Below are 16403 nucleotides of genomic sequence, written 5' to 3'. Positions count from 1 at the left end.
ATACATCCAGTGAACTAAACACAATTCGCATACAACTTCTTAGTAATAAAATTAATTACAACTTAATCATAAGCTTAAGTCTTAAAATAAATGAATCACAGAATTCTCAGAAACATTAATTGTTAATATTAATATCAATACATAACGCGATGTTTAATTCTTGGCATGCACTATCACTAGTCACACGGATTCTGATGTAACTTTCTATTAGATCCTATGCACCACTGAAGCTGCCCAGCTACCGTAAGTAAATTTTAAATGCGATTTGTAAAGTACTCTGTTCATTACATCTTCATCTACAGCTGCTTTAATAACTATTGAATTACGATCGTTACTTCTGCTGCACTGTCTAGGAAATTTAATGTAGTACCTTCACTGTCTAGACACTTGGACGATTATAGAGTGATCAAAGGTTTAAATCGCTGCTTCAGACGCTTTGAAGGAGCTACACGGAAGATTTTTTTCATCAGTCTTCTGACTGGTTTGAAGCGGCCCGCCGCGGATTCCTCTCCTGCTCCAACTTCTTCATCTCAGAGCAGCACTTCCAAACTACGTCCTCCATTATTTGCTGGATATTTTCCGATCTGTGTCTTCCTCTACAGTTTTTGTATCGTACAGCTCTCTCTAGTACAATGGGAGCTATTCCCTGATGTCTTAGCAGACGTCCTACCATCGTGCCCCTTTCTCTGTTCATTATTTTCCATATATTGCTTTTGTCGCCGATTCTGCGCAGAACCTCGTCATTTCTTACCTGAACAGTTCACCTAACTTTCAACATGCATCTACAGCAACACAAATCATTTTTTGTGATTCTCTTCTGTTCAGGTTTACCCACAGTCCATGTTTCACTACCATAAAATGCGGGTTGGAATAAAGTTTATTTACTTTTCCAGTAAGCTACATTACGCTCCCAAGATAGTTTTGACAAAAATTTGTGTTTTGAGGGGCGTGAACTGAAACGCAGAGAAATTTTCTATGTCTTCTATTACACTAGACATAACTACAGTTCTGAATCAGATACTGAAACGTACTGTAATGAATAATAACTTCTTCTTGAAGTGAAATTTAAACTCACGTGATCACTGCTGATTATCGACTCATCTATCGTTTTCCATAAAACGTAACACGTCCTTTCATGACCGCAGCGCAGCTTCACTCCATTAAATGCCTTTCGTACGTATCTACATCTGCTCCCATGTCTCAACTCACCTTCAGTTAGGACTGTGACGCTAATGCCAGCAAATATCGCCTGAAATTAGTGTGATGTGAGCTTCTAATGTGATGCGTAAGGAAACATTAAATTCCATACTTCACTAACCCATGCCTCAAAATCTCGAAACGAATTTCAAACTTCGATATTTAATAACTGAAGTAAAAAGGAAAGGCATGCAGTCAGTTCCAATACTTCTAAAAGGATAAACTCCATACCGGTACTTGAATAATGTACATGACTATTAAGGATAACTAACGTAGCCGAACTCTATATTCTGGATAAAACTGATATATTCAAACCGTGTTTCATACAGTTTAGACACACAAATTTTTCAAGAAGCTTTTCATATAGAACATGAATCATATATACATATGTTAGCTACGCAAACCTGATGCCACCTGGACACAGTGGGAGGGGGGGGGGGGGGGTGATGCATATTCAGTTACTGAGATATAGCGCCCGTGTTACAGTAACATTAATTCCCAGCGACTCCCACATGTGGTGCACGACTGTACGAAGAGTGAGGGAAACACTATCTACTGATCATGGAACACAAAAACTTGGCTATCAGGAACTCCCTTCACCCTAAATACAATTCGGAGCAGATACTGACAGCATTCATATACTACGGAGGTGGAAGACCATGCCCATGGATTCTTGGCATAGGCCACACGAACCCACACAAAGAAACTCATAAAGAAACTCCAACTTCATATATCATCATATATCGTAAAATCATTTGACCACCGACTATAAAACTGGTAGAACATATAAAATCTCGAGAGAGCTCGAAACATAACTAGCCCGCGGGGCTAAGAGGGAAAATCACATTTATAGTTGCCTTATGCTTTTACTATTATAAGCTATATTTAAAACAATGTAGATGAGCTTTCCTTACCGAAAATCGTATAAAACTGAACTTGAAACTCATCTTCGGTTCAAGTAAAGCAACTTTGGCACAATCACACCACATCATGATGATCTACGTTCCCTGGGTCCCAGCTGAACCAGGCGGTGTCACGTGTACAAATTAAGAACTGGAGTTTTAAACGTGCTAAGGACCGAAAGTAATATTTTGAGACATAACAAAAAACAATACTGTAGGACATACGAAACAAGTACGTATGTTTTTAAACTATTAAACATTTACTGTCATCCAGGAATTATATATTATACAGAAAGTTCCGAGAAAATTGAGCACAGTTGTCCAGAAAAAGGAAATTAAAATCGAGAGAGCAGAACGTGTCTTGCACGTTAACTTATCTGGGCTAATTGGGCGAAGTCCAACGAAGATATCATGCTACAACTACTGACAAAACGCAACCAAATATAAATGTCTTAAAACATGTGCACAATACGAAACAATAATCGTCAGTGGGCAGTATCATTACACATCAGTAAAAACTGATGATGATGATGTTGTATAAAGGGTACTATAGAAAGCAAGTCCCTTTTTAGCGTACTATCGCGGAATACTTTCTACTACTGCAATCTGTATGTGAACTAATTCATCAACAGTTTCGCTTTTCTTTAGGATGTTTACACCTTCCCATCGGTCCGTGTCACTGAATGTCCCTTTGATGCCCACTATTCCAGGTGACGCAATTTTAATTTATGCAGCAGAACTGATGTACAGCTTTGTTGTGGTGATGACTTTATCAGCAGCAGCCCGGAAGTCAATAAATTCCTTTTCCTTCATTCTGTTGAATGGTAAAGGAGGACGTGTTCGAGTAATTTCTTCTTGTAAATCATCATGTACCCAGCGCTTGATTACCTTATTGCACTTTTCTATTAAGACAAAATGTCAATCACAAGATAAAAAACTGTGACCTGAAATCAGATACTTACACACTGTGCAATTAAACAGGCCACAAGACATTACGACCGTGTACATATACAAAAGTACACGGTTTTTGTTTTGTGCACTAAAGCTGTCAAACCCAACCATAAGTTTACTTTTGTTGCCAGATACATTAAAAGTACTCTATGTGCAATTCAGGACATGGAATAGGCATGAAGCAATATTACTAGCTCCATGAAATCCTTCACCCTCACGTTTTAAACAGATTACTGCGTCAGTGCTGTCATAAGAGCGAACACAAAAATCGTAAATGAAAGCTGGCGTATGTAGACCACGCCAAATGTGTAAGTGATGAAAGAAACAATGCATGTAGCATTGCAAGCTTAAGCTTCTGAGGCCACTGTCACAGTCATAAAAAAATTTTTCGGTCTGCTAATGTACAAGTGTTGTTTCCAGGCATAGCTGAAGAAGTCGTATCATACTTTATGTTTGTCATTGCACTTTCGTGTTTCCTATGATGCAGTTACAGTGTTTTTCTGACCTTTTCTGTTGTCTGGTGCGTGCCCTTTCACCTCAAGGTGCAAAAACTCACATTTCTGACAAGTATCTGACTTTGATCTTTCAAATGATAGATTTAAGAAGAATTTAAAAACTATCATTCTATACTGAACTTCTTTAACTATGGTCTGTGGAAATTTTACGTAAATTGTTTTGAATAAGCGACAAATATTAAGTACACAGCTGAGGTGTTCTGTAGAAGACTTACTTCTACTGTAATGACTCTCTTCCCTTGGTGCAGACATTATAAGTTGCGATGCCAATAGAATATAGTCCTCAGCATTTCTGCAGTTGTTTGAACCACCTCTATTATCATGGCACGGCACTCGACACACCTTCGGTTTAAACTTTAATGTTACAATTTCCTTTACTTGAAACACAAAATACGTTTATCAATGTCTCTGGAATGACCACCACTTCCATCAGGAATCAGTTATCACACCTGATTGACGAAGGCTGTCCTCAGGTTCGTCATATTTATTACTGCGCCGCCTTGGCACTAGCAGTATTTTCATTAAACCCATTAGAAATGTGCCTTGAATAGTTTTATTTTGCATAGAGAAGTCTGAAATAAATTTGTTCTTAATTCATTTGACAAGGACCTGCAGTTCAGTTGAAATGGGAAAGGTTATTACTTTAGTTTCGATATGTTTAGAAAGGGTGTCTTGTTACGCTAGGTACATCTCCATTGCAAGTGCTTTAATGCTTTAATACGTACATTCTACGTTGTTTCCCGGTCGTGTCAGAATCAAACCTATTCCCGACAAAATTGTAACCTGACAGAATATAAATAACATTCCTACCTGTATCTTTTCAGATTTTTCTGGAACTATTTTCCCACAGCTCGTAGTACATTCTGCCCCTTTAACTCGAGCATTATGAGATATAACTTACACAGATAAGCAACGTTGAGACGTAACTAGTATCATTTTGTTTTTTCCGTAGGGGAAGCGTGCCCACAACAGAACAATATGGAAAATGTTAAGTTCGCACTTAAACTGGTGTAATTTCAGCGCTGATTGTCAAGCACTTCTGGAATGAAAGAGCATAGGAGCTAGCACCAACGCCGTCTGTTGATCACTGTTACATGATAAGGCGCTTGTAGTGTAATATTCTGGCATTGATGTAGGGCCATTAGAGCGACTAAAATTAATTTGGAAGGAAATGGTACGTATAGAATGTTGGGTGTTCAAATGTGCTCTGCGACTGCATACCACATGGCCAAAAAGCATGTTCCCGGACATCCTTTTAGTTCAAATCCCAACGAGCCAAAAAAACTGGTGCAAATCTCATACAACACTCCACGCTAATAACACGTCACTCTACCACGAGCTCTCACTGTAGGTTGTTCTTTGTGGCCACAGCCGGTTACGCCAGAAAAACGTCGGACGCGGTGTGAATTCAAACTGAATCTGGTGAGAATGTAAACTAGGTTACGGGAATGTCATCAATTATTTACCCAATTACATGCTGATCCTTTATTCTTTTCTGGTCAAGGAGATATACAAACATGATTAAATGTAGCTAGTGGATCACTTACGTGTGGGACCATTTCCATGTAATTTTCGCATCGAGTTTTCAGCCTACAGTCTTCGTTAATAACGCAAAGTGGGTGAAATGTGTCAGTATCATGATTGGAAACGTTTGATTGTTCACAAAGACATACAAAGGTACTGACAGAATAGGACTGAAAACATTTGATCACCCTCTATGACGCTGAAAGCTACATGTTAGAACAGGACTATTACAATGTTTCACTACGTTGACTCTGCGTGATATAAGCACAAAAAGTCAGCGGGACGTGTTTGGCGCTATAGAAATGTAAGTCGGAGAAACTACGTAGAAAATAACAGTAAGAGAGAAGTGTGATTATACAACATAATGATTAATGATGATTCGGTTAACACTATTGTACTTCTTCGCCTCCATGACACCATACTGTTTATGATGGAAACAAATACAAAACCTAGTGTAATAACCCTCTTACAGTGCACTACTGTTTGAAACAGCTGTTATTACTGTTATTGTTATTAAGCTGTGAAATTCATGAACGCTTTCCTCCGAGGAGGTTACAGTACTGAACAAATTTAGTAAATACTCATAAATTCCCGTCTCTATGGTGTTTCAATAGTCCTAGTTCACATTGGAACATTATTATGATATCTTTTAGGTGGATATCCAGATCATCTTTCAGTGGTCAGCCCTACCAGTCTATTAATGGTCCTGATTACCAGATCTATCAATTACAGTCTTTTGACCATTCTATAGGCATTAGTATAACTGTACCGTATGGATCGAAACAATTTCCTTAAAATATCGTGCTTAGATAAGCATTACGTACTGTCCTCGTTTTTGTGAAACCCACAATTCAGATCTGTTGTAGACAACAGGAACAAATAATGTTTTGGATATATGCTATGTGGGTGACATAGACAATAATTAGATTTTGAATCCTGACGTGGATATTAGCAGGTTCAAAAAATTTAATTTTATAAACTGCGTTCGCGAAATTTTTAGTATGATTTGGAAGGAGGAGCAGACCCCAAATGATTGGAAAGATTTTCCTTTACATCCTGTATACGAAGGGTTGCCCTGAAAGACTGTTCAAAATGTGAAGGACTTGTTTATGAAGTAAAACTAACAAATTGATGGCAAAGATACTTTGAGTAAGGCTAAGTCTTCTTAGTGAAGATTCCCAGATGGCAACCAGTGTGAATTTATATCAGACATATACACTATTAATAACAGACATTGTGTGCAGGATAGCGGTATAGAAAACAGTACCTATTACGGATTATTTGCTCAACATTTTACACAGGAGCTCAAACGTTTATATGCGTGTTGGTACAATTCAGTGTGGGGGTACTATTTGTATCTCGACAGATATCAGAACGGTATTCTGTTTCCCGACACATATTCAGGTCTTACAGCCTCTAATGCGGCTTAGATCCGCTGTCTCAAAACTCTCCAACCATCAATTGTCAGTTGATGGTTGGAGAGACATCACAGTTACAGGTAGCCTGCGGGAACCAGTCGTTGGCCTGAAGAAGGTGCGCTGGAGCGCCGAAATTAGTAGCTACGCAGTAACAACATAAGGATGGCTGTAGGTGTTTTATTATCTTACAAATTACTCAGATATGTCAGTATTCAAACATTTTCTAGAACCTCCTACTATCTGATGTAAGTGTTCTAACAGAGAACGAAAAGGGAAATCAATTACTCTTCTTACAAATCATGAAAAATCAGCCCTCTGGTATCTGACTGCCAATTTTAAAATATTCTCTAACGTCTCCTAACAATTATACTGCAGTGCTCCTTTACGAGACAGACAACTTACCTCGTCTTGTCGCTGCAACTGAACGTCCAGCAACATGCTAAAATTATTCAAAAGATATACTGCGAGCCATGCAGAGTGCAGTGCATGGTTACAACTGCTGATGCAACTACTCCCATGTTTATTTTTATATAGAAATTGAATGATCAGGAGTGGTCTGCTGAACAATTCTTCAGTGGTGCAAAATTGAAAGGAATCTATAAAAATCCTTTAGTTTATTATATTCTGAAAGTGAGCATTCATTCATTGACAAACTTTACTTAGACCTTTCTTTTCCGTGGACAATTTGAAAAATTTAAATATTTCACAATGTCTGTAATCACTAATCACGTATCTGGCCGCTGCAAAAGTACGAATATTAGTCTCAGTGTTATTAGTCTCAGGGTATGCATACACACATTTGACAAAACCCCTCTAGTACGCAAGCAAGCAACGACTACGTGCAGCGAAAAGGCAAATTACCCAAAATCTTTGATTAATACCAAAAATCTCTACTGGCGCCACTAGCAGGGTCAGGGCAGGCTGCGACCTTCCCTAACGCGCGGCTTCTCTTCACGCCAGGCTGCGTCATACTACTTTCAACAATTGTTCGCTCGCTACATAATATCTCAGTCTCCAGAGTTCGACTATGCATGCCACATTATAATCAGTGGCCACCATCCAAGGAAATATTAACGTCCAGCTTTCAGCCTAACTCAAACTTTAAGCTTACCCGTTAGTTTAACATGTTACCATGTGTAGCAGCTGATACCACAACTTCAGAAATCAGCGCCAGGTAACAACAGTCCCATGGACAAGTTGGAGCGAATGACCGTATGCGTACCTTTGCCCGAAAACGTTTGTCTTTTCTTTGTCCGGTTTTAATACTGAACGTGTAGGCTTATTTAACGTATTTAATGGACTTAATTTATAGCTCGCTATTTCACAAAGATTGATTCAGAATTAATAAAACTTGTTCAGCTTCGTGTTACAGAAGGTACAAGGGAAAACGTCTTCCACGACATTGTCTTCTAAAACGTTAGAGAGCAAAGAAGCAAAGAGAAATCGGATCTTTCATTATAAATGCAGCAAAAAGGCTGGACTATAATATACCTAGATTACATGAAAGACTTAAAGCAGTCCAGTACTCAAGCAAGCAACAGCTACGTTCAGCAAAAAGGCAAATTACCAAAAATCTTCGATTAATACCCAAAATCTACTGGCGTCACTTGTACGGTCAGGGAGCGCTTCAAGAGTGCACTTCCTGAGAGACAAGAGACTGAGTTGGCGGAACACTGTATCAGTCTGGATTGTTCTGTGGCATTACGTTTAAAAACTTCCACATTTTTATACAGCAGTGTGCCGAAAGATGCCGCAAGCCACCCATATACAAAATAAACCCCTAGTATCTGGTGAATACGTCGCTCAGTCATCGTTCGTCGTGACTTAAGTTTGATACAACCGATAAAATCAGTATCAAGAGGATAATGGGGTTCAGTAAAGCACAAATGGTACTTTCTTCATGATCTCCGAAACTTTGCAGTCTAAATAGAGGTTTTCGCTCCATCGAGCCTATAATAAAGATGAAACAGGAATACAGACCGTACCGGGAAATCTGCGGAAAAGTGTGGCAAGAGAAGGCAAAGTAATAATAATAATAATATTAATAATAACATGTGTTTCTTTCACTTACAACGTTTTGTACTTAAATTAGTGATTTGTTGGCGTCATGTTTTGGTCATTCATACGCTCACGAAGATGGAGGCATTGCTGTTGAAGATGATTGCGATGATTTATGTAGTAAAAGATTGTACAAGTTAATAATGGGAGCACCTGTAATTCTCCTGGAGTCTGTTATAAATGTAACAATTTTTTTGGTGGAATTTTGCCTTACAACAACAGGATGTTTATCCTAGGCCTTGCAAAAAGATCCATTTTCTTCATTTCTAACATATTTTTAAATATAAGTTTAATATTTCATACGAGCACTCTTGAAATAATGTAGTATGTAAAGTATGATCCTAGTTGTATTGTGTACAATTTGCGTTGTCATGTAACAATAAAAACGCAAGGGAAACATAGAAAACTCTTTAAGTGCGCACCTTTGCCCCCTCCTACCCTACAGGAAAGTCCAACGCCAAGTAGATTATTCTGTGCAGCTTTTGCAATGTTTATGGATTCTGCTTGACACAGGCACCGTGGCATCATATAACCACATGTCTGTACTGTGTTTTTATACGTAACTGACGTCGCCATATGTGGCCCTCAGGACGCGGGTAAGGCCACGGGCGTGGTGACCACCGCGCGCATCACACACGCGTCACCGGCTGGAGCGTACGCCCACATCGCGGACAGGGACTGGGAGTGCGACGCCGACATCCTGGACTCCGGAGCGACTACCGACACCGAGGTGTGCCCAGACATCGCCCTCCAGCTGGTCACCTGGGAGACGGGACGCAATTTCAAGGTACGCTACGGAAACATCTCCCCAGTTCCTGTCCCACTATGAATGTCGAGGTCGAAGAGAAGTTTTCAGAATTTGACATTAAAACACTGAATTTTAAAGTCAAGAACGCCTTTATTATTCGATGATTACCCGTTCTTAGGTAAATTCGTGTTGCCCCATATGTTACGAATCACCTGTTTCCGCTCCTGCAGTAGACTTCAGAAATATAACAAACAGCCCTCTTAACTTAACTGAAACTTTGTTTTAGGTCACAAATTTCTTTAATTTTGAGAAATTGGAGCATTGAGAGGATACCCCCTGGTCAATACGAAATTCCTTAGTTAATATCACTTATATCACCTACGTGGTTTGTGTAATATTATGTTAAAAGGTGATATTTTGAGGGTTTCATGCATCAGTTCGTACAAACAGAAGCTTTAGAGAAACGGTCGTCCGACTGTTGTCTTTGTGTCTGTCCGACTGTTAAAAACCCTTTTCCTCAGGAACGGGTAGACGTATCAAGCCGAAATTTGTGACACGTCCTAAGCTCTACGGTCCCTGGGTGGTGTAAAATATGGAAGCTTCTACGTGAATGCAATGAAAAGTTACGACCATTTATGTTACATATTTCGATACTCCCAAATCACTCATCGAAATCTATAGGGGACTTCTCATTGACCTAGAATCATAAAGTTTGGCAATAAGCTAGTTTGCACATTACAAGTAAAAGACAAAATTAGAAAATTGTTGATCTGTCATAATATCAAACGAAAACGAAATTTCTTAGTCATTTGTTATCCGTCTGTCTGTCTGTCTGTCCGTCCTTCTGTTAAGATCCCCTTTCCTCAAGAACGGATAGACTAATCAAGTTGAAATTTATCTGGCGGTGTAAAATAGTCAAGCAGTCAAAGATACGACCATGTACGTCACATATTTTGATGCTTGATGCTGATCGAAATTTTAGGGTACTTCTCTCTGACATAGAATCATGAAATTTGGCAAGAAGCTAGGTGTCGCAGTAAAAGAAAAGAAAAAAAATCCGAAAATTGACAATCTGTATTAATATCGTATCAAACTCCTTGTGTTTCATGAACCGATATCTTGCAACCATCGATATCGAAATTCTTGATATAAGTAATTAAATAGATCACCAGTCCTACTTGCACTTGGCCAATTTTTTAAAATATTCTGGGTCAGTTCAAGTCAGAGTTTTCTCGGTGCTGGTCCAAAAGAGTTGCGCATTAAATATCAATTATTATTTTAATGCCTATATCAGAAGCACAGAAAGAAATCAATAGGATAATCAAATACTACGTTTTCGATACTGCTCGGACAATGCCGAGAATTAAATTTCGTATTTGCTTTTGAAATTTGTCTCATAGATCTGTCATAGTTCAGTTTCTGAATAAAGAAGACTTCACTTTTTCTCTGATATTCAAGGTTAACTTCATTCTGATATACGTTTGATATTTATCACATATAGGAATCACAATTTCTAAACGTTCTCTCCTGAGATAGCGATCTGGAAGTTTCATCACGTGCATCATCTAATGAAAAGCACGTTATATTCTGAAATCAACCTCTGATTTATTGGCTGTTAATAAGCATGGACAAGATTGCTAGCAAAACTGCACAAGTCTTGAATGAACATCATTTAAGGTCACAAAAGGTGTCAGATATGAAATTTAATGACGCGATAGTTTCATCTGTACCATTTTAATCGAAATACACACAAGACAATTAGTTTGAAATAACATATGAAAACCTGTTGCAGAGACTAAAATGACTACCGGCTTGCTTCATTATGAAAATCTGCCACAAGAAAGGTGGTAGTACTCACTATGAATATTTTATTATCTCTTTCCTATATTCTGTCGTATCTTGGGGTTAAAATTTGTAACCTGACCTAATGTACTCCATACAGCCAAGAAATATTAACTGCCTGAAATTCATTATATATTTCAACTAACGTATTGATCAACAGAGTGAGAACTTGTTTCATGATTTTGAAGTATCAGCTCGCAATATAATCATGAAACCGAATTGGAGGAGGCCAGTATCGTGTTGGAAGTGCGGAGTTTATAGGACAGCGTAATTAAGGAGTCTATCGAAAAAAATGATACCAGAAAAACTAACAAACAAGGGTGGTAGGTGTGGTGAAGTCGCATTTACGATGTCCGCACCCCTTCGGGTGCGTGCTGCTAACGGTTTGCGTGATGAGTGATGGGAAGTGAACACGACCGGTCATGAGTCGGATATATGTACGTAGCAAATCCCACTGTTCGTTCATAATGAAGTGAGCTGCAATTTAAGTCTAGCTATTAGATCCCACTTCTGAAATCCCTATGTATTACGGTAAAATGGCGCGTATTATAAAAACGACTGAAATTTCTTACGAGGTAAAAACTCGAATACGGGGCTTTTGCCTTTCCCGGGCCTGTGCTCTGCCAACTGAGCTACCCAAGCACGAAGCAGGCCCCTCCTCACATGTGCACTTCCGTCAGTACATCATCTCCTACCTATGTAACTTCACAGTTCTCCTGCAAAACTTGTGGGACTACCACTCCTGGAAGAAACGATATAACCGAGACATTATGGATAAAATGACTGTAAACATCTTTGCTGCTCGTTTCACACTCAGCTATTTAAGCTGTGCTCTTAGGTCCCATCGTAGCCACCACCTTTAGCTCGCGAAACATTCTGAAAAGCAAATATTTGTGACAAGGATTAAGCACGAGCGAGTCTCATTGCCTGTATCCCGATTGTCCACGGTCTATTGTAGCGAACTGCCGATAGCACACGCAATGGAAGAGCAGCGAAAGTGCACTTTTGCAGAGGTTTCGATTTAAACAAAGCTCAGGATTCGGCTCTCTGTTTATTAAGATCTCTCCGGTCACTACATCAGCCACAGCCGGGCAGCCACAGCCGGGAAACGCAGGGGGAATGTGCGTTTCACGGATTATCAGTCGTGGCTTTGAAAACAGAAGAGCATCAAAGGCCGTAGTGGACATCGGGAGCCAAACTCGGCTATGAATAGCGACGCGAGACCAGCAATACTCCACCGTCTGCTCCAGGGCACTATGGTACTAGCACTATGGGACTTAACATCTGAGGTCATCAGTCCCCTAGACTTAGAACTACTTAAAACTAACTAAGGACATCACACACTATGCCCGAGGCAGGATTCGAACCTGCGACCGCAGCAGCAGCGCCTAGAACCGCTCGGCCACAGCGGCCGGCTTCTGATTGAAGATCAGGCAGCGAGTACACGTAGCAGATCATCTCACAGCACCAGAAGAAGAAGCGTGGGTCGCCCGTCGAAATATTCTACATAAAATGGAAACAACAGTTCGGCAAATCACCCGCAAGCACAGCATTAACCACCACACAGCGCTTGATACTATATTTTAATGTAGTTCCTTCCAAATGCGGGTACAAACTAGCGTTTTCTTGGAGTAACAGGTTTTTTTTTTTTAATTCACTGACCTCAACTGAAAAACTATTTATGACTTCCCGGGTAATCGTAAATCCGAAGAATCTACTACACAATTACATGGCCGATTCTGAACTACATTAACACTGTTTGTGTTTTCAATTTACCTATTTCATGTTCCACATGGATACTTTCATACTTTACAGTGCAGTTCGTACGACTGAGAATGGGACTAGTGTACTCCATTTTGAGAATTTCCACCTGTAATCCTGTTATGTTTAAAACCCGTCAGCAATCCGTAAAGCACAATATTTGTTTCCTGCCTTAACCAACTGATAAACAGTATTTTATGATGTGAAATCTGGTCTAAAATGAATCAAACGGCACTACCCAATCTTTACATCAGTACCAAACATATTTCATATTCTAACAAACTGTCTCAATATGTACAACATTGCTACACAAACCTTTACTGAAGTAAAACCCGGTAGCAGGTTTGACTAACGCATTGAGTAGAATAGTAATACTTCTTGTGACAATGGAAATTAATTTCCAAACTGAAATTTCATAAGTTAAGCCCTTTCAGTCACAGGATCATGGAGGACATGACACTCCAAATATACCTCCCAAATAGCTTCTTCTTAAACGCACCACTCAATATTATCAGACATGAAATAAGGAAGGATTATGTAAGCTATCTATATTACAATAACTGAAGGGGACAGACGCAAAGCAGTATAAGTACACTTCTTGTAGTTTCGAGAAAACTGGTTTCAGAATTATCTTGACATTAAGAAACGGAAATTCAAACTTTTGTTTGTGTTAGACATAAAAATACTTAGTAACATTTTCTGTTCGGATGTCGGATAACAGGTTAACATAAATGACCAGTTTTATAATACAATTCATTAAAGTCTGCATGCACTTTTATGCCTTTGCTGCCAGAACATTGTGAACTAAGAACAATATGATTTTTGTTTTCCTTGTAATGCTTTATTATTGTTTGTTATTAGTTCAGTTATCACAAAATTGCTGTTTGCAGCTAAAACAAACATTTATGTAATGCTACCTTGAAAACCATGATTTTTGAGTCTTAGAATTCTGAAACTAAATAAGAAGGAACACAGTTTAATTCATTATTCCATAACTGAAAATAGTATCAGTCCCCTCTTCCCATGTGTCATAAAAACTTTTATTCAGACACTAGTTATGTACAACGTCAAAAATTGTATATCGCTACACGAACGTAACTATTTCGTGACAACTTGTAACGAACTTTCTCTTCGTTTTCCATGGAGCACCACAGAGTGGAATTTCACATGTGTCCCTTCGACACAACAATTTTACATACCTTATCATGCTGTAGATGCAGTTATCTCATTTGTAAATGATAATTAATTGAAAACCTCAGCTGCTGACAGGTGTTGTTGATATACCTCGATGTGGGAAAGTTGAAAATTTGTGCCCCGACCGGAATTCGAACACGGGATCTCCTGCTTACATGGCAGACGCTCTGTCCATCTGAGCCATCGACAGAGATGAATAGCGCGACTGCAGGGACTTATCCCTTGCACGCTTCCCGTGAGACCCACATTCTCAACTGCCCATAACCTACATACGTAATGTACCTAATAGATATTTGCCCATCCACTCATTACCCGCGCACACTAAGGTGACGATTCCCGTAAGAGTTCGAGCAACCTGTGCGCATTCGCACAGACGAAGGTCAATGGACGGGTTGCCTTTAACTATACAGGGTGTTACAAATAGGTACGGCCAAACTTTCAGGAAACATTCCTCACACACAAATAAAGAAAAGGTGTTATGTGGACATGTGTCCGGAAACGCTTAATTTCCATGTTAGAGCTCATTTTAGTTTCGTCAGTATACACTGTACTTCCTCGATTCACCGCCATGATTTCATACGAGATACTCTACCTGTGCTGCTAGAACATGTGCCTTTACAAGTACGACAAACATGTGGTTCATGCACGATGGAGCTCCTGCACATTTCAGTCGAAGTGATCGAACGCTTCTCAACAACAGATTCGGTGACCGACGGATTGGTAGAGGCGGACCAATTTCATGGCCTCCACGCTCTCCGGACCTCAACCTTTTTGACTCTCATCCATGGGGGCATTTGAAAGATCTTGTCTACGCAACACCGGTACCAAATGTAGGGATTCTTCGTGCTCGTATTGTGGACGGCTGTGATACAGTACGCTATTCTCCAGGGCTGCATCAGCGCATCAGGGATTCCATGCGACGGAGGGTGGATGCATGTATCCTCGCTAACGGAGAACATTTTGAACATTTCCTGTAACAAAGTGTTTGAAGTCACGCTGGTACGTTCTGTTGCTGCGTGTTTCCATTCCATGATTAATGTGATTTGAAGAGAAGTAATAAAATGAGCTCTAACATGGAAAGTAACATAACATATTTTCTTTCTTTGTGTGTGAGGAATGTTTCCTGAAAGTTTGGCCGTACCTTTTTGTAACACCCCTTATATGAAGATAGTAACTGCTCTCGAAAGAACAGATACCATTGACGACTGTACAGCTGCTCTAAAATAAATGATCTATTAGGTATAATATCAGACTAGCTTATACAGTGAGGAGTAATGGAAAGGGTAGAACAGCATCTCACACTTTTTTCCGTCATGGATTTGTCGCCACCTCCAAAATTTGAAGAGAACACACAACTACTTCTTGATAGCCTTAGTCAAATGAGTGCTGTTTCTATCAAGAAAACAGTGGAAGAGACTATGGTGTGCAAGAAGGTGACACTGACATAGCTGCAGCCTTAGATGAACCATGGCAGAAAAGTGGTCATCTGTCGTTGAGTTGAATACTATGTTGCAGTTCCTGTGTTATTTCGATTTTCGATGCAAAGCTCCTTTGGACTCGTACGCGTATACACAATCGATATATGAGTACAGCTTGTAGACACATGGTTGACGACATATCAAAGTTTTGGTCTTGCCTTGAGTCGTGCACGCATAGCCAATTGGTAAGTGCGAAATTCGGGTTCGAGTCCCGGTTCGGAACGAAGTTTCATTCTCGTCATTCCATTATACAGCTGATGGTTGTCCATATTCGCAACTGCGAATACATTTAATGTGTCTAATAAAAGAAAGTTGATGGACATATAATGTTTGATAAACTACTGACATGGCTGAAAAGGAAGAACCAGAGTCATGCTTCCTTTCAGAATATTTTTAGTACAAAGGTGGTATGGAATGAGAGCGATTGTCAGAATCTTCCGAAGGTCAAAAGAGAATTATGGTGTCCATTATGTGATGTACCTTGCAGATAGAGAGTCGAAAGGGATTGCAAATGTGTTGGAAAATGTGACATACGAAATTACCGTAAAAATTGAAAACTAGACTGTTTTCGATAGTGCAAATGAGGCTGGGCACACGTATACATAAACTATTAAAAGGTATGAAAGGGAAAAGCCCAGTGATGGCAATCTTCAGGGTAGTCGTGGTCGTCTCACTAAGGAGAAGAAGGATAAACAGCAGTTCTATTATGGTTTAGCCATAAGAAGGAATCAGGGTGACACAGAGGCCACGAGAAAAGCAGTTTGGGGCTACCTTCTTGCAGAAAGCTTCTACCGATTACAGTCCGCAGCAAGGGC

The 16403-nt window shown here is 39.6% G+C and overlaps 1 protein-coding gene across 1 annotated transcript in view; it reads left to right on the top strand.

Annotated features, from left to right (window-relative positions):
- LOC126474472 (membrane-bound alkaline phosphatase-like) overlaps nucleotides 1–16403 on the top strand; it is a 75890-nt gene that overhangs the window by 24090 nt on the left and 35397 nt on the right. The window contains exon 3 of the mRNA XM_050101945.1: nucleotides 9155–9352. Coding sequence (XP_049957902.1) covers nucleotides 9155–9352 — 198 coding nt within the window. The remainder of the gene's footprint in view (nucleotides 1–9154; nucleotides 9353–16403) is intronic.

This window comes from Schistocerca serialis, chromosome 4 (genome assembly GCF_023864345.2).
Source record: "Schistocerca serialis cubense isolate TAMUIC-IGC-003099 chromosome 4, iqSchSeri2.2, whole genome shotgun sequence".
NCBI classification, from domain to species: Eukaryota; Metazoa; Arthropoda; class Insecta; order Orthoptera; family Acrididae; genus Schistocerca; species Schistocerca serialis.
This window is presented reverse-complemented; position numbering and strand designations above follow the sequence as displayed.